Source organism: Copadichromis virginalis, linkage group LG15, assembly GCF_057382275.1.
Source record: "Copadichromis virginalis isolate Kocher_CV1m ecotype Utaka linkage group LG15, C_Virginalis_male_GT1.1, whole genome shotgun sequence".
NCBI classification, from domain to species: Eukaryota; Metazoa; Chordata; class Actinopteri; order Cichliformes; family Cichlidae; genus Copadichromis; species Copadichromis virginalis.
The window spans coordinates 34,244,106-34,271,843 of NC_140632.1; the positions used below are offsets into that span (position 1 = coordinate 34,244,106).

The 27,738-nt window shown below is 40.1% G+C and overlaps 2 protein-coding genes across 2 annotated transcripts in view; both read right to left on the reverse strand.

Moving 5' to 3' along the window:
• Window positions 1–1,840, reverse strand: part of LOC146692837 (E3 ubiquitin-protein ligase rnf213-alpha-like) — a 64,568-nt gene extending 62,728 nt beyond the window's left edge. Inside the window, exons 1-2 of the mRNA XM_085433058.1 lie at window positions 1,741–1,840; window positions 872–990 (exon numbers count right to left, since the gene is read on the reverse strand). Coding sequence (XP_085289184.1) covers window positions 872–990; window positions 1,741–1,840 — 219 coding nt within the window. The remainder of the gene's footprint in view (window positions 1–871; window positions 991–1,740) is intronic.
• A 6,316-nt stretch (window positions 1,841–8,156) lies between these two features.
• LOC146692838 (E3 ubiquitin-protein ligase rnf213-alpha-like) overlaps window positions 8,157–27,738 on the reverse strand; it is a 46,111-nt gene continuing 26,529 nt past the window's right edge. The window contains exons 16-26 of the mRNA XM_085433056.1: window positions 27,469–27,557; window positions 27,107–27,358; window positions 26,823–26,952; window positions 23,671–23,748; window positions 23,230–23,410; window positions 20,363–20,567; window positions 19,438–19,515; window positions 15,236–15,433; window positions 10,745–10,834; window positions 10,461–10,639; window positions 8,157–10,125 (exon numbers count right to left, since the gene is read on the reverse strand). Coding sequence (XP_085289182.1) covers window positions 9,975–10,125; window positions 10,461–10,639; window positions 10,745–10,834; window positions 15,236–15,433; window positions 19,438–19,515; window positions 20,363–20,567; window positions 23,230–23,410; window positions 23,671–23,748; window positions 26,823–26,952; window positions 27,107–27,358; window positions 27,469–27,557 — 1,631 coding nt within the window. The 3' untranslated portion in view covers window positions 8,157–9,974. The remainder of the gene's footprint in view (window positions 10,126–10,460; window positions 10,640–10,744; window positions 10,835–15,235; window positions 15,434–19,437; window positions 19,516–20,362; window positions 20,568–23,229; window positions 23,411–23,670; window positions 23,749–26,822; window positions 26,953–27,106; window positions 27,359–27,468; window positions 27,558–27,738) is intronic.

Sequence of the window (27,738 nt, forward strand, 5' to 3'; positions counted from 1 at the left end):
AAGCAACAAACCAATATCTGTTTGGGGGGGGGGGGGGGTCAAATTTTATGATTGATATATTGTTAGGGACCCTAAAGCTCCCCCAAAATAGGGAGAAATATTTTTCCCCAAAAATGAAAAAGCCATGCAGTAGAGGGTTAACAAAAAGCAGGTCTTTAATGTGGCTTTTCATGTTGTGATGAAAGTCCAGAACATAAAATTTTACAAAGTTAAAAAAGAACAGGAGGAAGAGATGACACAAGGGTAATAAGACACAGCTGAATGTAATCAGCATACACAAATAAAGCTCAAAAACAGGACACGAGAGACAAGAACTTGCAGGAAGTAACATAGAACTAAACACACAGGCAAGAAACACACACTTAACACAATACAGGGGGACACAGGGGAAGGCAAGAATAACATAGACACAAAACTGTAAATTCTAAACACTAACAGAAAGTAGCAAAAACTAAAGACTAAGAATCCTAAGAGACTAGCCATAGTACAGAGTGAAAGTAAAACCAGTCAAAAAATGCCTAGCAAGTACATAACTCAAAAGAAAGTCAAACGAAAGTCAAACTCATAACTCTTGAATAACTGTACAATAATTAGAGTTAAACCAAATTAGATATTTGTACAATAAAATAACCAAGGCAGAGGGAAAAAGAAACACCACTAATTACAATTATAAAATTCAGAAAACTCTTAAACAGGAGCAAACCTGGGTCCTTGTGCTCAAAAGTACAAACACTGGTTAAGTTAAACTTGGAATGTCTGCAAAAGCATTTTCTTGTATTTTTAATAGCGTGTTTACTGCTCTGGATAATCTTGGTGTAAAGGAAGGAAGGAAGCAAGGAAGTCTTTTTTTTTTTTTTTTTTTTTTTTTTACCTGTATTTGGGTGGTATTTTCCTTTATACCCTCATCTTCTTTTGGAGCCTGGTCTTGATCCTCCTTTTGGGTTTTCTCCTTAGTCGTGGTTGAAATTATATGTGTTGATGTGGCACCATCTGTTTAACAGTTATTTCTATGTAAGTTTTATATATATCTAATCACAGTAAACATGGCATTGGAGATGATCCAGTTTTTTTCCTTATTCATATGACCCTGACCTTTGACCTATGACCACAAAGCATTACATTTTCAAATGCTATATTTTGTTATCTTTACCCAGTGATTAACTGAATGGAGCAAATTGGACTGATATCTTTGGCTTGTATAAGCTGTAAAACTTTTTAAAGATTTTAAAGTGTATTTTGTGAAACTTTACGGCATCATTGTGATGTCACAGGGTGCTGTATTGAAAAATAAAAAGTGTCTTGTACAGCTCTCTCCATGCCCTATTGTATGATGTATTACTTGATATGGTTTCTTGCATTTTTTTTCAGAGTCAGCTTTGACAGCAATGGAAGTTGAGATCAAATGCTTGGCAAACCTAGGTACTCGTGTCCTCTAAGGCCTAGTATATTGTTGTGAAATTTGAAGACAATCCATAAAAAAATGTGGGTATTATGAAGTTTTCACCAAATTTAAAATAAAGAAAACTGTGGATGCTATGCTGTTAACAAACAGACAAACAAACAAAACTGATTACATACGCCCTCCCTTTGGGGGAAGAACAATGGAAATGACTATACTTCTATACTTGTGTTTCAGATGATTATCAGAACACTGTGTCATTTTCATTCTAGTTAAACATCCACCTACAGTACTGTTTTATGGTTGCAAATGAAGTTTTACTATTATGACAGGAAACTTACCTTGAGCCTTTTTTTGAGACAAAAGAAATAACTTGTAGCCACATTCAGGGCAGAATTTAAATGTACTGTCCACTTGAGTTCCACATTCAGGACAAAACATGATTGCCTGAAAAAAATAACATTATAAATGACAAAAACATTGTAATGCCCTTGAGCATCGTACATATAATTCAAGCTCTTTCAAAAACTGTTTTACCAAACTAATTGATATCATCTTATCTTCTGTATGTTGTAATAAGTTAAATAGGTGGCAGTGTTGATGAATTTGAAACATTTAATCTGTGTTAACGTTGTTGTCCGTCAACAATTTACAGTGACATGATTTTAATGTCAGACCTTAAATACTGCTACACTGCACGCATTATTGAAAAGAATGCATTTCTATATTTTAACATATTCAATGTGATAACAGAAGATGTGGGCGTGTATATTTATTTAAACAGTCGATAGCCCAATGACTGTCATGGCTGGTTGTTATTTTCTTATACTGGTAGTGTTTAGGGAGTCTTAGCACACAAAAATTAAAGCTCCATAATGTTCATTTGTTGGTGAGAGCTTTGAAAACATGTTACTTTTATGTTTATTATTGAAGTAGTTTAAAGTGATGATGTTCTGTACTGCTGTAAAAGGTGTAAAAGAGGGAGAGATTTTTGGAAGAGGGTGGACAAGGTCTTGTTGTCACATTACTTGTTATTAGAGGGCCACTGTGAAATTCTGTCTGTATCACACATTTGACCAGAATATTTGATCATTCTGCAGTGGTGTTTTTTAACGGGGCAGAATAATTTTTCATGTTGCTGTTGTTTTTGTACTAAAGATCACACAATATTGACATAAAATTGACATTAATAATATTAGCTTTGATTTGAACCAGTATTTTATGACCTAGCTAACATCTTGTGCTAGCTAGGTCAAACTGTTGGTCAGTTGGAGATTGCTGTGTCACTGTTCCAGGATCTGGAGTATGAGAATGATTTTGCAGCCAGGCATGTAAATGGAGTAATATTTTTTTGGTTCTTTGTCAGCAGAATAGTTTGTATTGAACCACATAGCTGGCCCAAGGAAGTGTGGCATCCATGCTCACACAGATTGTACCCCTGGCAATTCAGGGGTATACATTTGTTCAAACTGACTTTAGTGGCTGGGTAAGTTACAAAGTTACTAAATCAAGACCACCACCCTTAAAATGGAGATCCCAGAAAATGTCCTTACCACGATAACTAACTAGCATGCATCAAAATTTAAAATTTTGTTCTGACACATACACTGATATACACTGACTTGCTCATTATTGCACAGGTTACATATATTTTAAAATATATTGGGAACTTCTGGCCTTTTTTAATTATATCAATGATACATCAATTCAAAATACAGTCACTGAATGGGGAAATTTGTTCTCAGTTGTTTAGTGGCTTTAGAAAGGTTACATTATTAAAGCACTATAAATTTCCCAATGTCCATAATCCACAATAATTATCACTGGGTCAAATTCACAGTTTAAACACAAGGGGCATTAGGTGGAGTTGATTTCTAAACTTAGTGATTTTTCGATTTGAAAAAAAAAAGTTATACATTTTTTAAAAAATCACAATTGTTTTTACTGACACCACATTGATAACCTCAAGGACAGCCAACTTCACTATGGAGTTGGCTGTTACAAAGTGCAAGAGTGTCCTTAATGGCTTTTTCCTAAATTAATGATTTCATTTTTGAAAGGGTTACACATTTTGAGCTAGCATCTTACACTTTGATTTACGAAGGAATGGTTTCTGAAATATGTTTCAATGATCAGCTATTCATGCTAGAAAGTGTAACAACCAGCTCAAAAAGTGTCATCTAGTAAGTTTTTCTTTTTGTTTGTCAAAACTTAAATATGTTTTGTTTATTACCATAAAAATAGCAAAGCTACAAAAAGGAATGTTGATACATCCTTGTTTTTAATATTAATATTTATCATCAAAATATCAAAATCATGCAATCAGTTGTAACACAGTAACACGGTATGTTTCATTGAGTCTGAACAAACCATATTCTATTTGTTAGGATGATTTTGATAAAAGTTGTCATTGTTGTACATTAAATTTGTAAACCTTGTTTCAAACTGCATGATCAAAGACATTCTTTTGTTTCTATTCTCCTCCCCCACATGTAGGATGGTGGAGGAGGCTATAGTGTTTAACTGCAGACATTCTATGTAAGGTTCTGGTTTCCTTATTTAGTGAGGAATGTTTACGCCCTCCCTTTACAGGCTCACCTGTGTTTGTATGTGGTGGACTGTTAAAGGGGTTAAGCCATATGCAGGGTGAGGTCAGATGACCCTTTTTATGACCAGGGATGCTGTTAAAACGGTTGTAACCAGGAAGTCATGTACACACACACACACACACACACACACATGCACACACCCACAAACACACGTGCCCGCACATCCATACACACACACACACACACACACACAGTGCCTGACACACCACTAGGGTTTACAATGGGTAGTGCTTGTGTTCACAGAATAAAAGGCTACAGGGAAGGCTGGGAACAGGTGAGGAGCGTTCAGCTCCAAGACAAGACCCTGATCTGATCGGCTTGCCTTGCAAGTTAAAATGGATCGCTGTTTGTCTTGCTTTGTTCACGGTGATAAGTCTCTGAACCAGCGGGGCCTGCAAGCGCAGACCTAACACTATTTCTCTTACACTCTGATTAATATATTGTTGTTTAATGATATTCTCTCATTTTAGAAAATCACAAAAACATCCTCAGTTGTAGACATTAGGTGGCAGTATTGAGTATTTTAAATCTCATTCCCTGTGAACAATCCTTGGTGACGAGATTTTAGTGCTAAATACTAAACTTATGTTAATTAAAACACTGCATGTACATACATGCAGGGTATGTATGCATACTCCACAGTAACTTAGTCCAAAACATTCTTCAAACACAGTAACAAACACTGTGGTGTACTTACAATGATGATGAAAAATAAAGAGAACAAAACACAAAAGGTTACACACATTTGCAAATCTTATAACATTCAGGTTTTAGTGAAAGCATTGGAAATGTGTTACATATTATTTGTTGAAGTCATAGTTGAAGGTGTACTTTTGAGTACTATTGTAAAAGCCTGAGTAGTAAGAAATGTGTTTTGTTATCAACAATAGACTTTATATAGCTTACTGGGGTCACAGAGTTATTTTCACTTTCATTTACAGTAATGGTGGGGCTGATTCATAATTTTAACTTGCCTTTCTTATACTCAAAGCTTGATCCAGACTTTTCTCTTTGCAAAAGAAATTAGAAATTGCTTTATAAAAAAAATATAGCTGCATTTAAAAAAAATCTTGTACAATGTTTTATTTTATGAAATTAATTTAGGCCATCTTGTATTATGTAGTAGCATTTAACAGTTAAAAAGACTTATTTAGATTCATAATGTTTGTCTTTTTATCTTTAAATTACAATACAGGACAGGGTGATTAGGGATATGCAGAAGTTAAGAAGGAAGTATACAGTTAGGTCAAATGCTGTTACAGATTACCAATTTATATTGTAATAAAAGATGAATAAAACACATCTGATAATATTTAGTATTACAGACACAATACTTGAACCTCGGGCATGTCCCAGTGCATCATTATTATCTGTAAGGATAGTTGTTAGATGTCCTACCGTGTTTGTTCTTCTTCCTTACATTGTCAGCAGTCAGCTCTGTGTGAGCATTGGTGCTAAAGAATATAGCTTAACCGTTCCCATATTTACTTTCATTTTCATTTACAGTGAAAGGTGTGGCTGTTTTTCAAATCATGCAATCGACAGATAAATAATCACAGACTCAAAAGATCTGTCTTGACACTTTTTTCAGTCATACCCCCAAAATATTTTTGGGGTAATATTTTTATCAGATATGACAAAAAAAGAAAAATAAATAAATAAAAACAAACCCAGTCAACAAGAGTAGAGTTAGACTTAAGTTAAAGTTATTTAAACAACACCGTATGCATTATTAAAATAATATGCATAGCAAGAAGAAAACGTAGCTTTATTGTTTGACACATTCAGTGTAGTAATAAAAAGTTTGTAGGGGTCCATGTAAGTTAACGGCGTGCCTAAGTGTCTAAGTGCTCCCTGCTAATAACACAGGAATTGCCAACTCACTCCTCTTCAGATATTCTACACCTTACAACCCACCCAAATACAAGGTGAATCCCACCTGCCAAATTATTTCATGTGGCCCACAGGAAGTTAAAAGCAATAAAATTACCATAGTTTGTGTGCAAAACTACATGTCCCACAATGAATCTTTTGTGTCCTATGTAATGACAACATCTGCCTCCCGATGACAGTATTTCAACAGCAGTGCGTTTTAGAGCGGTTTTCTGTGGAAGCTTGTTTCCACCTCTGAATTTGGAAAAAAAAAAAAAAAAAGACAAAGGAGAAAATCTTGCCATCCAGAAGCCAAAATTTCAGGTCAGTGTCTCAACGCTTTGATTTTAGTATCTCAAAATGTCAACTTACTAACTCAAATGTCTGAGAAAATAAGTCAAATAACTTTTGAGATACTAACCTGAAATTGGCTCTCTCCCAATCAGGAATTTTTTTTTTGTTTTTTGTTTTTTTCCCCCAGTGGCAGAAACAATAGCTTCTATAGTTTTCAGTCAAGTCATTGAGTTTAAAAAAGAAAAAGGAATATCAGCAACACCAAAATGTTGATGCATTGGAAAAGTAATTTAAGACAGAGCAAATGCAAATGCTTGTTTGTGCTACAGGGAATCATGCTGGTATGTCTTCTTTGCTATGAGCCCATGCTGGTGCTTGGAGAATACAGTTCATGCCAGCACTTTGAAACCTTTAGTTTTACAAGCATAGATCCAAGTATGCTAATCTTAGGCATCAAGAAAATAAACAGAAGGCCCAAGAATTAAAATATAGTTTGCCATCTCAGCAGACTATGATAGCCAGAGCTTTTGTAGAAAATGTTGCAGCACTGAACGCAAGTTTTATTGTAGTTGAAGAAATCAGAGCTCCTAAGCATTTTTCTGAAATGGTGATTTTGAAGTCAAGAAGACTGAGGGTCCTCAAGCCTACACTTCATAATTCACATAACTGATCAGCCTGTTTAACTTACCTAAAAGCCTGTTTTTGTTCAGGACACACCTGTTTAAAAATAAACTTAACAATGTCAGCTTGTCAAGAAAAAATATGGCAAACTATGGGAAGAAATATAGTTAGGAAACCTGACAACACAGCTTGCTAAGGAGGGATGTGGGATCTGTTTTGTTTTTTCATTAGGTGTTGCTTTTTTACTGTGCTTACAATTCTACATGTATCCACAGCATGCTCTGCTTATTGAACAAAAACAAACAGGTCAGATGTTAGAATGATTTAAATTTTTATTCAAGTAGACTGACAAAACTTACAGACAGCTGGTGTTTAGAATAGAGCTGAATAAAAGTAAAAAACAACAACAACAACAACAACAACAACCATTTAATCTGAGCATCAGGAGCCCCACATGCAACATACAATAATTAAATAATTATTTCAAATATACTGACAGCACTCCAGTGAGATAAGTTCAAAAACAAAGTTAAATAAAAGTATCCAGTGATATACCTAACTTCAATCTTAGCCAAACAAATTTGCTCAGGTAAACAATGAAACAAACCAGTTAGGTATCATCTCAGTTAATTATATTCCATGATTAACTTCCACTGAGTGGTGAAAGCCAGTGGTTTTGAAAATGTTATGCTGGGAGTAAACCTCACCTTCCTGGTCAGCAGACAGCTGGTGGAGCAAGCTGGCAGACCAGTGGGAATGGAGATCTGTCATTAGTTTCTTTTTATTGTTTTCTTTCAGGTTTACCCCTTTTTCCATTGTGTGATCAGTAAACCTTTTTTCTACAAGCCACATGAGTGCACAGCAAAAGTATGGTTACATTAAGAGATTTGATTGGGCAATACACTGTCATGAAAATGATATGTAATGAAATGAAACTGAATGAATGGGCTGCCACCAGTGCTTGTACAGCCAGTGCATCACGGTATGCCAGATTACAATTCCAACCCTGTCTTAAAATATCTATCTGTATATCTAGTATATATAGAGTGTAAAAGATAAAAGCTGAAAAGTTAGGGGAAGAAGAAAGAAGAAATACAACAAAAGGTATTTTTTTTCGTTCCTGTGTGTTTAAAGTAAACACACACACACACACACACACACACACACACACACACACACACACACACACTAAAGCTGATATAATACAAGGATGATATTATGCACAAATTAATCATAAAATACCCAGATAATCTAAGGCAATCAACAAAAGCTAAGCTGTTTTTAAAGACAGGACCACCAAATAAAATATTTCAACAATTTATTCACAAGTGCAGTACACATAATAAATTTCAGGCTACACATGCATGCATAAATTGATTTATTGATTTCTTAACACAAAACATTACAACATTTAATGATCAGTTTTATCTCTTAGCAGATACATAGTGAATATTAATGAAGATTACTCACTTTTTAACAATTCAACTTCTTCAAAGAAAAAAATAAAATAAAAAAGCAATAGAATGTTCACCTATAGCAGGTCATTGTGTGATCAGTAACGAGAAATTTATTGAGAATAAAACAGACTGAATTAACAATTTATAAATCTTTACCATAAAATATATGATAATTCAAAACTCACAGAATATATGATTACAGTCTCATACATTCCTAATTTTCTAAATAAGGTTTTATATTGTTAAAATGAAATAAATGAGCAGACAGCTCATGTTGAAGACATGGTGCACTTGAATTTTGCCTGCCCTTCCTGTGTGTCAACTTTTGCTGCTGAGCCTAAATGTTCATTTGTTTTGTTTTTGTTTTTAATTTTTCCAAAACAGGTCAAATAAAATAAAGTACTGAGTCTAACATTAATGTGAATAAACACAAAGGACTTTAAAATGTAAAAATAATATATGAGAACATTTTTAATATTAATAATAGTAATAATAATAAAAAAACAATACTTCCTCGCTAGTTTATCCCAGCATCATGCAGGTTCATTAACACAATGACCAGGTTTTACCCTTTAATAGGAAAGTAATGTAAAAAAAAAATAAAATAAAAAAATTTGAACATATCAAAAAAAGTAACGCAGTAAATGTTTGTTAAAGTCAATATTTTTGTCGCTACATCCTGAGATTTTCCAGTCAACAGATAAATGAAAAATTAAATGAATACAAAACAAAAATGTAAAATTCTCCATCAGTTTTTAAAATGTGAAATTAAAAATAAAATGTGAAATTAAAATAACTAAACCCTTGCAGTGTATTTCTCCATCAGCCAGCATGGCATTATATACTCCATGTTTTTTGGGGTCATTTATCTCACCAAACACAAAAAAAGATATGAATCAAACCCTCAAATATCAAAATATAAAAACTAATAGTGGCTAGTCAAATCTTCACCTTCTCATTAATGCAAGGGAGCTTTAAAAAAATTGTGTAATTCAAAGTTCAGCATAACACGTGGATTTTCATATTGTTCACGTGTTTATGATAGAACAATTCATATTCATTAGAATTAAATGTTTTCCTTTTTTTACTGTAAAATCGATTTTAAAAATTCCAGCAAAATAATATTAATATTATATTAATTTGATTTAATTGATTGGAAGTTTATTGTAACAGTAAAATTAGCAATGATAGCAAAAACAAGACCAAAGCAAAAAAAAAAAATTACACATAGTATATCATTGTCAAAGTTGAACATTTTGGGGTAGGTCCCAAGTTTTTCTACTAAATAAGACTTAGCAATTACATGTTTCACACTGATTAAACTGCAACACGTTATCAAGGCATGGTGGAATCCAGTTTAATCTACCTTTCCTGCATATTATTGTTCTCACTAAGCCTAAAGGCTATTCATAATCTGTCATGCATATGTAACACACAATAATAAATGGAATAGAAATAAAATTAGGTAAAAAATGGAAGGTGGTGAACATTCAAAGCACTTTAAAATTTAAGAGAAAGAAATGTGTGAGATAAAATGTAAGAAAAATTAAAGGTCATATGCAAAGCTTTTGTTTGTTTGTTTGTTTGACCAATTTTTGCTGCTGTTCAATAGAATTTCTCAAAAAATCCAACAAGAAATATAAGAACAATCCATAAATGTACAATGTAGTCACACAGAATATATAATATATGTAATTTTTATTAGCTAAACTCTCACCCAGTTCATCCCTCCATCATCCACTCCTGTTTTGCTGTTATAGCGTATTTCCATGTCTCTACTATCTGGGACAGCTGCAGAATTTCAGGGAAGTCTTCCTTCATGTAAGGTGGAACGTCTTTATGTCTCATGTACACAGTAACAGCCTGCTTCAAACTGTCAAGAAGAAAACAGACGTATTTCAACAGACTGATTTCTCTCTTCCACTTGAAGCAAATGACTTTCCAACTTGAAGAAACAGATCTACATTTTTGGTGTAGACAGAGAGACTGAACAATGGGAAACTTCACTGATTCTGAGCTGCACAAGGCAAATACGAGATGCATTTTGCATCTCTGAGATCTAGAATAGAGCTCCCAATTTTGACTATACAGCATCATCTGCACTTATTGTGATGTTTAAGATGCAACTTTACCGTCTTCACACAGAATACATCAGGACCAAGAGGTACTGTATTACCAGAGACATTTGATGATATCCAACAAATTTACCTCCAGGATGGATTCCAATCCTCAGTGGCCCGTAGGCAGCCCAGACCCAACAAAAGAACTTCATGGATCTCAAGCAGCCACTGGTCCACATTTCCTCTAGACATGATTTTTTTCAGCTCAGCCTTGTTTTCCTCACTCAGTGGCATCTGGTACTCAGGTGGATACTCTGAAAAGGGGTTCTTTTCAAAGAAAGTTGGACTGGCATATAAATAGAGCTTTTCTGATCACAAAAACCATTTAAAATGCTGTTTGAAAAAAAAAATTACTGCAAAAGCCAAACTTACCCTTTTGAGACGCAGCATGTTTTCAGATCTGAGTGAGGAGAGGACTTTCCACAGACAAACACAGTGTCCGAGGGTACATTTACCAAAAGCCTACAAAATATAAATATTTAAAAATTCAACAGATTTTGCTCTGGTCATTTGGCTAGTTCATGCTATTTTTAAGATGATATTGGATGGACACTAAAGCTTGGAGACACAAGTACAGTGGCTTGCAAAAGTATTCGGCCCCCTTGAACTTTTCCACATTTTGTCACATTACAGCCACAAACATGAATCAATTTTATTGTAATTCCACGTGAAAGACCAACACAAAGTGGTGTACACGTGAGAAGTGGAACGAAAATCATACATGATTCGAAACATTTTTTAAAAATAAATAACTGAAAAGTGGGGTGTGCGTAATTATTCAGCCCCCTTTGGTCTGAGTGCAGTCAGTTGCCCATAGACATTGCCTGATGAGTGCTAATGAATAAAATGGAGTGCACCTGTGTGTAATCTAATGTCAGTACAAATACAGCTGCTCTGTGACGGCCTCAGAGGCTAAGAGAATATTGGGAGCAATAACACCATGAAGTCCAAAGAACACACCAGACAGGTCAGGGATAAAGTTACTGAGAAATTTAAAGCAGGCTTAGGCTACAAAAAGATTTCCCAAGCCTTGAACATCCCACGGACCACTGTTCAAGCGATCATTCAGAAATGGAAGGAGTATGGCACAACTGTAAACCTACCAAGACAAGGCCGCCCACCTAAACTCACAGGCCCAACAAGGAGAGCACTGATCAGAAATGCAGCCAAGAGGCCCATGGTGACTCTGGACGAGCCGCAGAGATCTACAGCTCAGGTGGGGGAATCTGTCCATAGGACAACTATTAGTCGTGCACTGCACAAAGTTGGCCTTTATGGAAGAGTAGCAAGAAGAAAGCCATTGTTAACAGAAAACCATAACATGTCCAGTTTGCAGTTGGCCACAAGCCATGTGGGGGACACAGCAAACATGTGGAAGAAGGTGCTCTGGTCAGATGAGACCAAAATGGAACTTTTTGGCCAAAATGCAAAACACTATGTGTGGCGGAAAAACTAACACTGCGCATCACTCTGAACACAATTATTCCCACTGTCAAATATGGTGGTGGCAGCATCATGCTCTGGGGGTGCTTCTCTTCAGCAGGGACAGGGAAGCTGGTCAGAGTTGATGGGAAAATGGATGGAGCCAAATACAGGGCAGTCTTGGAAGAAAAACTCTTGGAGTCTGCAAAAGACTTGAGACTGGGGCAGAGGTTCACCTTCCAGCAGGACAACAACCCTAAACATAAAGCCAGGGCAACAATGGAATGGTTTAAAACAAAACATATCCATGTGTTAGAATGGCCCAGTCAAAGTCCAGATCTAAATCCAATTGAGAATCTGTGGCAAGATCTGAAAACTGCAGTTCACAAATGCTGTCCATCTAATCTGACTGAGCTGGAGCTGTTTTGTAAAGAAGAATGGGCAAGGATTTCAGTCTCTAGATGTGCAAAGCTGGTAGAGACATACCCTAAAAGACTGGCAGCTGTAATTGCAGCAAAAGGTGGTTCTTCTAAGTATTGACTCAGGGGGCTGAATAATTACGCACACCCCACTTTTCAGTTATTTATTTGTAAAAAATGTTTGGTATCATGTATGATTTTCGTTCCACTTCTCAAGTGTACACCACTTTGTGTTGGTCTTTCACGTGGAATTCCAATAAAATTGATTCATGTTTGTGGCTGTAATGTGACAAAATGTGGAAAAGTTCAAGGGGGGCGAATACTTTTGCAAGCCACTGTAAGTAAAATAAATTATGTGGAGACGCATGGAAACACAGTAGGAACAATATACCGAGACAGGGCGAGCAAAACTGAAAAGAATGCACAAGGGACAAGGTCTATCAAAATCAGACTTTTTATTTTTATGTAAGTGTTTGTCTTATAGTATGTCTCGCACAAAGTACTGCAGCAATTTCCTAATGTTGTAAATCCACTCAACATTTAGCAATAAAACCCTTTCGGATTCTGATTCTGAGACAGGAGGGCATGGGCAATATGGGGGAATATGATGACATGAGAGATGAGAGAACTCAAGCAACCGAATAACTGGATGACCAAACTAACACCAGAAAATATAAATACTAAGCGGAATTACAACTATAATAAGAACCAAAACCTGGAAAACAATCTTAACCTCAGAATGTTAAATAAACCAGAATCAAAATTCCAAACACATTAACACTGGGTCACAGACCCAGGACCATGACATCTTCAGAGTTATGAAATACCTGTTCATGTTCCGTTTTTGAGAGCCTCCAAGTTTTGTTACTTATGTTTCTAGTTCTTGATTCTTGCATTCATGCTTCTTCACTTTAATTGCTATGTGTGTGTGTGTACTGTATGTTGTCAGTCTGGTCTTTATGTCTTTCCTTGTTGTCTCTGTCTAGGTCATATCTCCTATTCTTTGTCTAGTGTTCATCTCTGTGTTCTGATTTTTGCCACTTCCTGTTTTATTTTGTTAGTCTCCATCTCATCTGTGTTACATTCGGTTTTGCTTCCTCTGTCACGTCAAGCATAATGTGTTCCTTCTGTGTTCCCGAGCTGTTTCCACTACCCTTATCACCCTCCTGTGTCTCAGCCTCACTGTCCATTGTTGTAATTGTCTTCTCTTTACCGTCAAAACTGAGGCTTGCTTACTAAGACCACTATTAAGCTGTGCTTGAAATGGCCCTGTGAGACACATATAATGCAATCTGTTAGCTTTTAGAAACTTGTCTTCAGATTCTGTTGTGGCTTTAGAATTGCCAGACCTCTTCCTGGCTGAATTTTCCCCAGTGTCTGAGTGTCTTAACTGTGAAGGAGACTGTGCTCACTTACACCTTGACTTTCTTTTCAGTTTCTCTCTAGGAAGGATCTACACTTTATGTTGTGATGGTCTGTCTCTCAGCCATTGTTAATTGCCTTTTTCACACCATTTTTATAGCAACACACTACAATATTATTCAAATATTGCTCACAGGTAGGGCTGGGTATTGATTTCAATTTCTATAACTGACTTGATTCAGATTCACAAGGTCCCGATTCGATTCAATTTGATTCAATTTTGACTCAGAGTCGGAAATACTACAATTCTGGTATGTCTTTTTATAGCAGATAACCCACCTTTAAAATATTCTGCAGTAGATCAAAAACTGAAGAAAATCATGAAACAACATATGAACATTACCCGATGCTGCTGAAGTGAAGCGGAGCAACATCACAGAGGTTTTATTAGAGACACAGCTAAGTGTTTTGCAATTTGGCATCATTTTAAAAAGTGTAAAATTCTTCTGTATTAAACAGCAGAAATCAGACTTTCATGTCGGCAGTAATTTTTGAAAAAAAAACAACAACAACAAAAAACAGCAGTTGACAGCACCGAACACAATGGTAGACTCATAATAATAATAAGCAAGTAAATAATGCACAAAACAGTTTTAAATGGGAAACTGTTCCTGAAGTACACTGAGAAAGAGCTGTGGAGGAAGTGTGATTTTCATCGTGGAAGCAAAATAGCCAAAGTAAGATAGGGATTAATGGCGATGTTTATCAAATGTGAAGCAAAGTTTTGATCTTCTTTTGCTGCTGGTTTAGTTAATTTTGGTCGGGAGTGATGAAATGTGCAGCTTCAGAATCTGTGAGATTTCAGCCGTGACAGCATGTCCATGTACGTGTGCATGGTGTTGGGATTTAAATATATATTCTTAGTGCTTACTTGCTGATTATATTGTTTTATGTATTTTAATAAGAGAGGGCCAGCTCTGAAGATCTGAGCCAAAAGTACTGACAGGAAACTGCATGCTTTTGCAGAGCACCGGAGGTGCAGGCAGAAAGTGAAACTAAGCAGTGTTTTGATCAAAACCTAGTGTGTGTGACATGCTGCGAAAATATATAAATAACCATGTTATCTGCTGCTGCTTTCAGACCTGAGCTTGTGTCTTTGTGTGCTCAGTCTCCTTTTCTGGAAATGTAAAATAAAGATCATTTTTTGAGTTTTGACCTCTCTGAGCCCAGTCTTTTTCGGCCGCTAAAAGAATGCAAAGAACCAAATTTAATAATGGTGAATGGGGTTGATCCCCGCTTTGTGTTTACATCTTTTGCAGAATCCATTTACCTGCTCTCATTTGCTGTTTTAGCTGTTTGGTGGTTGTTGAAACAGTTTCATGAGCTTTAATCTGAGATTCTGCATTTCTGGCAAAATACATTTATATCTAAAACCCGATTCAGGATTTAATGAATCAATACTGCATTATTCAAACTAAAATGGATTGAAATTGGGGGAATCAATTTTTTAAAACCCACCCCTACTCACAAGGGCATGATACCGCATTGCGTTCCAACACAAATTTCGCACCCATTCCTGCAGATAGATCCCCCACACTCCCACATTTGATTCTTGCACATAAAGGTTCAAAAGGATAGGTATAGGTGTACATGCACAGACCTTCAGTATGTGATGATCAATGTTTTGGTCCATCTTTAGTACGTCCTGAAGGTAAGTGACTAATTTCATAGTGGGATCACCACTGGTTAAAGACAGGAAACCTAGAAGAAGCTCCACAATCTTCAGTGCCGTGCACACCTCGCTGTATGAGTCGAGCTCTCTGGACACAGTGTTCTGGGCCAGAGAGGACAGAGGAATCTGGTAGAGAAACAAAATGTTAGCGAAACTAAAAGCTTCAATTGAAATTTTCCCTTTATTACTGTATGAATGCAAATGTAAATAAATGTCAAATATAATGCTTGAGCAGAACATTTTAGTCTAATAACAAAAAGTCCATTCATCAAGAAAATCTTCCAAATGTGTATTAGTGCTTTATTTTAAACTGAATATTGGTCATTTTTAAACTTGTCACAAATTTTCTGAAGAATCCGGGACTTGTTTTCTGCCCCTGGAAATATCGTGTCTCATTTTGGGTTTGTAAATGGATAGCTGTAATTGTATATTGCAGCGGTCCCCAACCATCGGGCCTCGGACCGGTACCGGTCCGTGAGTCGTTTGGTACCGGGCCGCGAGAGTTGAGGCTCAGGTGTGAAATGTATAGTTTTCAGGGTTTTTATCGGTCTTCAGCATTATTTTGTTATCGTTTTTATCGTTTACTCTGTTTTCCTGGGTCTTTTCAAGTGTGTTATGAATAAATCTTCTTTTCTTCGGTACCGGTACTAGTTTTATTTTGTTGTATTTATCCGCAACACCTTAAAGGCCGGTCCATGAAAATATTGTCGGGCATAAACCGGTCCGTGGCGCAAAAAACCGCTGGTATCCATCTTCTAATTCTAAGATGGTGCCGAGTATGGCAGCCTCGTCGCGAGCTCCCCCAAGCAACAGCTTTTTTCTGTGTTTAATTTTACTTTTCCTTCATTTTTTCGCGAGTAGCACATGTCTCCTTGTGTACGACCGACAAACCTTACTGGACATAAAAGACGGTCTTTCTTATATAACTTTCCGGAGTTCAAGTTTTGCAACACGGACGCTCCGTTTGCAGACCCCCCATTCATCTCACCTGAGACGCCTTTGTTCTCTGTCCCTGGAGGCCGCAAACGCCGACGCAGAGGGAGAAGATCTGGCGTTCTGGTTTGACTGAGACGGCGCACTAACAGACCACCGTTACCCAGTTTATTACTGGCTAATGTGCAGTCTCTGGAGAACAAGCTGTGCGAGCTTCGGGCACGGATCTCATTCCAGCGAGAGATGCGGGACTGCTGCGTGATCTGCCTCACAGAAACCTGGCTATCGGACAAGGTACCGGACTCCGCAATACAACTACCGGGGTTCTCTGTGCACCGCGCGGACAGGTCACAGGATCTTACTGGGAAAAGCAGAGGCGGTGGTGTATGTTTCATGATCAAGAACAGCTGGTGTGATTATGCGAACGTGCACCCGGTCAAATCCTTCTGCTCACCGGACCTGGAGTACCTGATGATTAAGTGCCGGCCATTCTGGCTACCGAGGGAATTTACAGCAGTGATTATTACGGCTGTTTACATTCCCCCACAAGCCGACACTGACTGAGCACTCAGGGAACTGTACAGCGCGATCAGCAGTGAGGAAACTGCACACCCAGAGGCGGCGTTTATCACAGCCGGAGACTTTAATAAGGGAAACCTGAAGAAAGTCTCACCAAAACTCCACCAACACATCCATTTCAACACTCGTGGAGACCGGCTACTTGACCACTGCTACACCTCTTTCCGGGATGCGTACAAAGCCCTCCCCCGCGCCCCATTCGGCCAATGCTCCATCCTGCTCCTGCCCGCCTACAGGCAGAAGCTGAAACGGGAAGCTCCAACCCGGAGGGCGGTGCACCGTTGGACGGACCAATCGGAGTCTGCGCTGCGGGACTGTTTTGATCACGCGGACTGGGAAATGTTTCACGTGGCTGCTAGGGACATTGATGAGTACACAGACTCAGTCTGCAGATTTATCAGGAAATGCGTGGAAGATGTCGTCCCATCCAGAACAGTTAAATCCTTGCCAAATCAAAAACCCTGGATTAACGGAGATGTTCGCGCGGCACTGGCGGCACGGAGCACCGCCTTTGCCTCCGCGAACACATCGGACTACAAACACGCACATTACCAACTCCGGAAGATGATCAAAGCAGCCAAACGTGAGTACAGGGACAGGGTGGAGCAACAGTTTGACAACCCTCGGAGTATGTGGCAGGGACTAAACGCGATCGCAGACTTTAGAGGGAAAACCAGCACACCGCAGACCACGGCCTCTCTGTGTGAGGATCTAAACGTATTCTATGCTAATTCGACACAGAGAACACCATGAGACCGGACAGTGTGCGCACCGCGGATGACGTCAGTGCGCACACTGTGTCTGAGGAGGATGTGCGGAGGTGCTTCAGGAAGGTGAACGCACGCAAAGCTACTGGTCCGGACAGGATTCCCGGCCGCGTCCTCAAGTCATGCGCGGCTCAGCTGGCTGGAGTGTTCACGCACATCTTCAACCTTTCCCTCTCTCTGTCTGTAGTCCCAGCCTGCTTCAAAATGGCCACCATCGTCCCTGTACCCAAATCCTCCACCATCTCCTCATTGAACGACTGGCGACCTGTAGCCCTGACCCCCATCGTAAGCAAATGCTTCGAGAAGCTGGTCAGGGACTTCATCTGCTCTGCACTACCCTACTCACTGGACCCTCTACAGTTCGCATACCGCCACAACAGGTCCACTGATGATGCCATAGCCCTGACACTACATACTGCCCTGTCACACCTGGAGAAGAGAGACACGTATGTGAGAAAGCTGTTCGTAGATTACAGCTCAGCATTCAATACCATCGTTCCCTCGAAGCTGGACAGGAAACTGCAGGATCTAGGACTGAGCAGCTCCCTCTGCAGCTGGATCCTTAGCTTCCTGTCTGACAGACGCCAAGTGGTCAGACTGGGCAGCATCACCTCATCCCCCATCACACTGAACACTGGTGCTCCACAGGGGTGTGTATTGAGCCCTCTCCTGTACTCACTCTACACCTACGACTGCACAGCCACTAACAACTCCAACATCATTGTGAAGTTTGCGGACGACACTACAGTGGTGGGTCTTATCACCAATGGTGATGAGACGGCCTACAGGGAGGAGGTCAGCGCCCTGACCCACTGGTGTCAAGACAACCATCTCACCCTCAACGTCGCAAAGACAAAGGAGTTGATAGTGGACTTCCGGAGGTGCAGAGAAGTACACACCCCCATCACCATCAACAGCGCTGCTGTGGAGAGAGTGAGCAGCTTCCGGTTCCTTGGTGTACATCTGGCTGAGGATCTTACGTGGTCAGTACACACAAACAAAACAGTGAAGAAGGCGCAGCAGCGCCTCTTCTTTCTCAGGAGACTGAAAAGATTTGGCATGAGCCCCCGCATCCTCAGGACCTTCTATCACTGTGCCATTGAGAGCATCCTCACTGGATGCATCACCACCTGGTACGGCAACAGCACCGCCTACAACTGCAAAGCTCTCCAGCGAGTAGTGCGGTGCTCTGAACGGATAATTGGAGGTGAGCTTCCCTCCCTCCAAGACATCTACAGGAAGCGCTGCCTGAGGAAAGCGGGGAGGATCATCAAACTGTTCAGACTACTTCCCTCGGGAAGGAGGTTCTGCAGCATCCGGTCCCGAACCAGCAGACTGAGAGACAGCTTCTTCCACCAGGCCATCAGACTGCTGAACACGTCATAGACACCTCACCTTCACTACTGGAACTTCAACATTATGCACTCCGTACTGTACAGTAATGCCACTGTTTTGCACATGTCTCACTCTGTATATTTTTATATATTTTATTTTATTGTTTACTCTATTTAATTTGTAAAATATGTGTATACACACACACACACACACACACGTAGAAAAATATTTAGTATACACATCCAGAAATGCATATACTATTATATATTGTACGTATATTTATTAGTTTCAGATTTAGCCATTCTTGTATTTTGCTTGTTTACGTTATTGTATTTTGCACAACTCTGTTGCTTGTGAAGCTCGCACACAAGAATTTCACTCACATGTACTGTACCAATGTACCTGCACATGTGATGTGACAATAAAAGTGATTTGATTTGGTATATTGTAAAGTGTATTAATATTTAATTGTGTTGTCTTCTGCAAAAGGAAACTAAACAGGACTTGTTACTTTACCTGTGGCACTTTTCCATGAACAGTTTTGAAAATGGTGTCATAGTCTCTCTCCTGTGTGTTGACCAGCACGGGAATTCCCTTAATAAAAACACATGAAACACAACAGAGAAATAACTAAAAATGACTGTAAAATAAGTGTGATCACACAGAATAGATAGAATATTGAGAAGTCAAATGATGAGGATCACCCATTATAGTTAATCAACACAATAAATACAATCTTGGTTTGCTTAGCATAGCTACAATGTGCTACAAGGGATTTTGCATGCCCACATCTACATGTTATAGCAGTGTACTGTCAAGAATATGTGAAACAAAGAATAACTGACCTACTTTTGATTATGTTCGTCTGATCACTTTTTCTATTATGACAGAGGTTATAAAAGAAAAACATCTTTGCAGTGGAGTGAGCATTTGTCATATGCCCTTTTTAAAACAAATCTCTTTGGGGTGATGTCTGATTATATTCAGTTTTTAAAAACCATTTTCCTAATTGGGTTTTCATTTACTCAAGCCTATCATAATATTGTCAGAATGAAAAAAGTCTTCTTTCAACAACTCATTGCCTTTACTATAATTAGACCAATGGTATTTGTTTCTGTAACAACTTCAAAAGGTCTATTCTGAGCTTAAAAATTCCTAAAGGTGGTGTGCAATCAAGACAGCATATATATCTATATACAACTGTTTCAGTTTAAGCATTGTTTTCAATAAATTGCATGCTCAAAATAATGTTTTGCCTCACTCTCATTTCTTCTTGTTGCATGTTGAAGGTCTACTTGGAACCTTGTTAAGATCCAACCATGCAAAATATGATTTTTTGCCATTTTTCAAGTGGTCTTAAACTTTTGATCGGGACTGTATTAGTTAGTATTTCATTTAGGTTTGGGAGATATTTTAACCAAACCAAGCTGTGTGGACTCACTGCGCGGGTAATGAGAGGTTTTCCCTGCAGAAAGCGGGTGAGGATCTGCTGTTGGATCCTGGGCAGGTCATACTCAGATATTGTCTCGTGGCCACGTTCCAAGCTGTACTGGCAGTTAGACAAAACCAGCGGAAGCAGGTCCTTCTCCACATCATAGCTGATCACATGCTGCTCCATTAGCTCCAACAGACTCACTGTGTAGTCACTGCAGACATCACAATGTAGATATGAACTTTAACCTTTCAACATTTCTTTTCCAAATCAATTTTTCAGTGAAAAAAAAAACAAAACAAGCTCAACCCAACCTGAATTATAATACAGGGGAGGAGGGTGCCCGAGGAAGGAGCCCGAGGGCGATCGTCTGGTGGCCGGACCTATGTCCATGGGGCCCGGCCGAAAAAGGGACGTGGGCCCATCCTCCTGCAGGTCCACCACCTGCAGGAGGCACTGTAGGGTCGGGTGTATTGTGTGCCAGGCATCAGCCAGGAGCAGAGGCCCTGGCAAACTGATTCCCGGCTATCAAGACTGGCAATTGGGACATGGAATGTCACCTTTCTGGTGGGGAAGGAGGCTGAGTTAGTGCGTGAGGTCGAGAGGTACTGACTAGATATAGTTGGGCTCACCTCAACGCACAGCTTGGGCTCCGGAACCAGTTCCCTGGAGAGGGACTGGACTCTGTCTCAGTCTGGAGTTTCCCCGGTGGGTATTTTAGTATCCCTTCAGCTTGCTGCCTGTACGTTGGGGTTTCTCCCAGGACAAGAGGGTCTGTTCACTGTGCCTTCGGGTCGGGCGCAGGGAACAAACCCTCTGACTGTCGTCTGCGCTTATGCATCGAGTGGCGGTTCAGAATACCCAGCCTTCTTGGAGTCCCTGGGTGGGGTGCTGGAGGGTGCTCCGCCTGGGGACTCTGTTGTCCTACTGGGAGACTTCAATGCTCATGTGGGCAACGACAGTGAGACCCTGGAGGGGCATGATTGGGAGGAACGACATCTCGGATCTGAACCCAGATTGTTGTTGTTGGACTTCTTAGCAAACCACAGTTTGGCCATAATGAACACCAGGTTCGAGCATAAGAGTGTCCATAAGTGCCCGTGGCACCAGAACGCTTTAGGCCTCAGGTCAATGATCGATTCTATAATCGTATCACCAGACCTAAGGCAATACGTTCTGGACACTCAGGTAAAGACAGGGGCTGAGCTGTCAACTGATCACCAGGTGGTGATTTGGATCAGGTGGCAGGGGAGGACGCTGGATAGACCTGGTGCGCCTAAACGTATAGTGAGGGTGCGTTTTGAATGGCTGGCAGAGGCCCCAGTCTGCGAGATCTTCAACTCACACCTTGATTAGCCTGTGGGACTTCGGAGGCAGCTGATAGGTACCGACAGGCCAAGTGGAATGCACCTGGCTCTAATTGCTCAGCTGATTACTTCATAGCTATTTAAGGCTGGGGCTTGGATGGTGTCATCGCTGCGTGAGACACATTAGTGTTAGTTTCTAGCTTTCGGGAAATTTTGTGAGTGAGTTTGCCTTTTTCAGATTTGCCTCCCTTTGTGAACAGTCTCCCCGGACCTGCTGCCCGCTTTCCTGCTTTGGATTACGAGCGGGTTGGTGTGTGGATTCGTGTGGTGGAGCGCAAGTGTGTGAGAAGACCTTTCACCTTCCCGAATCACCACTGGACTCCCTGGACCCCTGGATCTTTCCCCCCACATATATATATCGTGCACTTGGTGTTGTGTAAATAAACCGTCGTACTGAACTTTGAATTCCAGTCTGCGCCTGAGTCCTCTCCCTACCAGTGACAAATGTGGGTGGAGCGCTGCTGACTTTGACTGAGAACATTGTCGGGCGGTGGAAGGAATACTTCGAGGACCTTAATCCCACTGGCATATCTTCCATGGGGAAATAGAGGCTCTGCCACCAAGGAGTGGATGAGGTCCGCTCTGAGTTGCTGAAGGCTCTGGATTTTATAGGGCTGTCCTGGTTGACATGCCTCTATAATGTTGTGTGGAGATCAGGGGCAGTACCTCTGGATTGGTAGACCAGAGTGGTGGTTCCCATCTTTAAAAAAGGGGAAGGGTGGAGTGCCCACTCCGGGTGGAGGAGTTTAAGAATCTCAGGGTCTTGTTCACTAGTGAACAAGAAGGAAGCAGGAGAACGACAGACAAATCGGTGTTGCGGCTGCAGTAATGCCTGTCATGGTGAAGAGAGAGCTGAGTGTCAAAATGAAGCTTTTAATTTACCGGTCGATCTACGTACCTACCCTCACCTATGGTCATGAGCTGTGGGTAGTGACCAAAAGAACGAGATCACGGATACAAGTGGCAAAAATGAGCTTCCTCCAAAAGGTGGCTGGCCTCTCCCTTAGAGATAGGGTCAGAAGTTCAGCCATCTGGGAAGGGCTCAGAGTAGAGGCACTGCTCCTCCACATCAAAAGGAGCAAGTTGAGGGGGTTCGGGCATCTGACAAGGATGCCTCCTGGGCGAGGTGTCCAGGCATGTCCCACCGGGAGGAGGCCCTGGGGCAGACCCAGGACACGCTCGAGAGTTTATATCTTTCGGCTGGCCTGAAGGTGTTCCCCCGGACAAGCTGGAGGAGGTGGCTGAGGAGAGGGAAGTCTGGGCTTCTCTGCTTAGGCTGGTGACCCCGCGATCCGGCGCCAGATAAGTGGAAGAAGATGGATGGATAAATAGCAATAACTCAAGAATTGGACATTGGCTATAGATTTCTCTGTATCTTTGTTTAGCTGCATTGAAAAGATAGACTTGTAACAAGAAAATAATTTAATACTTAAACCCCTCAGTGACACTTCAGACAGAAGTAAGGACTGGTACAGATGGATTAAAAAAGCCCCAATAACCTCAATTTACCTGTTGTCCTCTCCTGTGTGGTGGTCCACTGCATTCATCAACTCATTGTGGAGCGTCACCAGATAACTGAGAAGCCCTGTGGCACACAGGCCTGGACCGTGCCGACGGGGCAGGAGGTACTGCAAGTCACTGTCCAAGTCCAAATCCCTGCTGCAAAATTCCTCTGGAATTTTTATTTCATCTATAGTTTTCAGTGGACAGATAAATAATTCCTTAATTCAAATACAAAAACCTCTCTGAATCCATTTATTATGTAACTGGTCCATTTGATCACCCAAAAGAAAAAACTTTTTTGTGATATATTCACAAAACCGTGAGCATGTTCTCAAAAGATGTGAAACTACTGAAGATTTGCACTGCTCCTGTTTTAAATAAATTAAGCTGAAGTTAAAGCCAGCTTAATTTAAATGTAGTTAAATGTAGAAAATTTAATTTACTTACTGCTGGTTACAGAAACTCTTAGCTGATTCCATGTTTCCAGGAAGGTCTCAATATGTTGTTGATACCATTGCCTCATTTCTGAAAAAATAATAAAAAAAAGTTTATTTTTGTATGACATTGCATGAAACAATTCGTTTCAGTTCAGTTTTATTCATATAATGTAGGGTGACCAACTGTCCTCTTTTCCCCGGACATTTTCACTTTTCATGTTCTGTCTGGGGCGTCCGGGGGGATTTTCGAGATGGATAAAAATGTCTGGGTTTTCCTATAGGCCTACAGAGGACCCATATGTGCAACGTCATCCCTGAGCTGCTGTGTTGTAAGTGGTTCTTCCGCGCTCACAGACCGAACAGAGCGCGAAGCGGCGCACTGAAAAGATGCCAAAGCGCAAGTGCATCTTTTCAGACAAACTGCAAAAGAAATTTCCCTCGTACCATCCCGGTCTGAATAAATGGGAGGCGTAGTGCACTGTGTGCAGAGCTGGCACATAACGTTTGTGTGTCTAACAAAGGTGCCGGAGATCTTGTTGCTTACATGGACAGAGAAAAACATAAAAAGGCTGTGCGAGGCGAAACTTCATCTAGTAAGTTGACTGAGTTCTTTGTTACACCTGGGAAAAACGAGGATGCTGTTGTTCTGCAGCAGAAGGTGCACTGACATTTCATACTATGAAGCATCACAGTAGCTACAGATCCATGGATTGCACTAGTGTGTTGCTTAAAAAAACCAAAAAACGATTCCAGAGTTTGACAAAGCTAAAAGGTTCAGCAGTGCCCGCACCAACACTGAAGCTATTGTCAATGGTGTGACAGTGCTACATTCAGTGGAAGTCACTCTTGAAGTTCTTAGTGAAATCCAGTACTATGGCATTTCTCAGACTTAAGTAACCATGGGACAGGGAAAATATTACCAATCCTACCTTGACTGGAAGAATGGTGGCGTGCAAACAAAATTAACTGGGGTTAGAAACACCAAATGAGACAACAGAAACCATTGCACAATACCTCACTGGTACCTCACTATAATTTTTCTTATACAGATGATGCATTATTATTATATTTTTTTTGCACTTGTTGACTTGTAAAATCCTATATGACATTTTTTATTTCATCATTCATTGACCGCACAAAGAAGGCATTTTTTAAATATGTAAAAGTTTTCTTTAAACAAACAGTATTATTGTCTGTGAAGGTTCTCAGTCATCCAGGTCATCGTAGTCTAAGGAGCTTGGAAAGAAAAGCGTTTGGACTTCTTTAAACAGTATTATTCCTTAAACAGTATTATTAAAATTCTTCATGACTGGGCCAAATGTCCTCTTTTTTGGAAATCAAAATATGGTCACCCTAATATAATGTCAAATCACATACAGACTTTGATGTACTTTGACAGATTTTCACATTAATACAAATAAGTACAGGGTGGGCCATTTATATGGATACACCGTAATAGCATGGGAATGGTTGGTGATATTAAAGTCCTGTTTGTGGCACATTAGTATATTTGAGGGGGCAAACTCCTCAACATGGGTGGTGACCATGGTGGCCATTTAGAAGTCAGCCATCTTGGATACAACTTTTGTTTTTTCAATAGGAAGAGGGCCATGTGACACATCAAACTTATTGGTAATGTCACAAGAAAAACAATGGTGTGCTTGGTTTCGATGTAACTTTATTCTTTCATGAATTGTTTACAAGTTTCACTTTGTTCACAGCCATTGACATGTCGAAGAGGTTAACACGTGAGGAGCGGATCGAAATTGTGTTGATATCTGGTGAAAGCAGTAACTGGGTCATTGCAGCAGATTTCAATGCAAGACACCCTACGAGACCACCCATCTCCCATGCTACAGTTAGCAAACTGCTTGCTAAGTTTCGTGAAACTGGTTCAGTGTTGGATTTGCCAAAATGTGGACACAAGAAGACTGTCACTTATGAAGAAACATCAGTGACTGTCCTAGCTTCATTCAGCAAGAGCCCACAGCGTAGCACTCGCCGCATGTCACTGGAGAGTGGCATTAGTCGAACATCCCTTTGGTGGATATTAGCTACTCACAAATGGCACCCTTACAAACTCCAGCTACTGCAGCATCTCAGTGAGGATGACCCAGATCGGCGCACAGAATTTGCAGAATGGGCAAATCAAAAATTGGAACAGGACCCTCAGTTCACGCAGAAGATTTTGTTCAGTGATGAGGCAAACTTTTATGTGAATGGTGAAGTTAACAAACAAAACCACCGCTATTGGTCTGACACTAACCCACATTGGATGGATCCCTCCAAGACTGTTGGAACAACAAAAGTGATGGTTTGGTATGGTATATGGGGTACAACGGTAGTGGGTCCATCCTTCATCAATGGAAACCTCAAGGCCACTGGATATTTGAAATTGCTACATGATGATGTGTTTCCCTCTTTATGCACTGAAGGTGGCACATTCCCTGAGTTTTTCCAGCAAGATGGTGCACCAGCACATTATGGGTGCCAGGTCCGAGCATTCCTAGATGAACAGTTTCCTGGAAAGTGGATTGGTCATCATGGGCCAGTTGAATGGCGTCCAAGGCCTCCCGATCTGACCCCCTTAGACTTTTATCTTTGGGGTCATCTGAAGGCAATTGTCTATGGTGTGAAGATACGAGATGTGCAGCACCTGAAACTACGGATACTGGATGCCTGTGCTGGCATTTCTCCTGCGGTGTTGCTATCAGTGTGTGAACAGTGGGAGGTTGAGGGTTGAGGAGAAGAGGGTTGCATTGACAATCCAACACAATGGGCAGCACATTGAACACATTTTATAAGTGGTCAGAAACTTGTAAATAACTCATGAAAGAATAAAGTTACGTTGAACCCAAGCACACCATTGTTTTTCTTGTGACATTACCCATAAGTTTGATGTGTCACATGGCCCTCTTCCTATTGAAAAAAACAAAAGTTGTAATCAAGATGGCCGACTTCTAAATGGCCACCATGGTCACCACCCATGTTGAGGAGTTTGCCCCCTCACATATACTAATGTGCCACAAACAGGACTTTAATATCACCAACCATTCCCATGCTATTACGGTGTATCCATATAAATGGCCCACCCTGTAGATTAACCATTTAACTATTCAGATTTTGAGAAAAAACAGGTTTAGGCCTACATAATCTCTATACCTGTTTGCTGATATATGAATTCTCTGATGGAGCCCACGATCTCTTCAGTTGCATTCTGGTACTTTCTCACCAAACGTTTCTGCAGGATTAGGATTTCAGGGAGGAATTTGATATGTCGAAACTCTCTCTCCTGTAAAACGAAAACACAACGAAATTCCCCTATAAAATAAATAATAGACAACAGGAGCATATACAACAAGACGAATATATACTAAACAGGAGGAAGGCACACAATAGAAATAGAAAATAATTTTGTGAAAGCGTTACATCTGTGAGACACACACCTTCTGCAGGAACCTCCAGAGCAGGGGGAGCTCCTCCTTTTGATCATTAGTCTCCATAATGTGTGTGAGGCTGAGCAGCGACAGCTTCTCCCTGCAGCTCCACACTGCTGAGCTGTCGACCTCAGAGCCCTGTTGCAGTGAGGCGAGGAAGCTACAGTCATCACCATGGATCATCCTTATGATGAAGTTGGAAGATACACGGGAGTCATTTCTAATGGTTCCCTTTGCCTCTTGTAGGAGTTGGTCAAGATCCTGGACACAAAATATTGGCAAAGGCAGTTATGTACAAATAAGACTGAAAAAAATATCAGTTATAAAATGAAAAAAGTCAAAACATGTAAACGGTGATTTTAAAGAATTACCTTCAACTTTGGTGTCATAATATCTGTAGCCACAGTAGTCTCCCAGGTGTTTCTGGATTCTTTGGATGTAAGGTAAGGGTCAATAGTAGCTAAAAAAAAAAAAGTTTACATAGCCCTTGGTTAAACAGTCAAATACCAGTTTCCATATTTGTTGACATTTAACCCTCACGAACAATTCCTGTCTAAGGAGGTCTGCTTTATTCAAATTATTATTAAGTTTCTTTTCACAGTCTTTTGTCCTGCCATGTATGTCCTTTAACAAATGGCTTC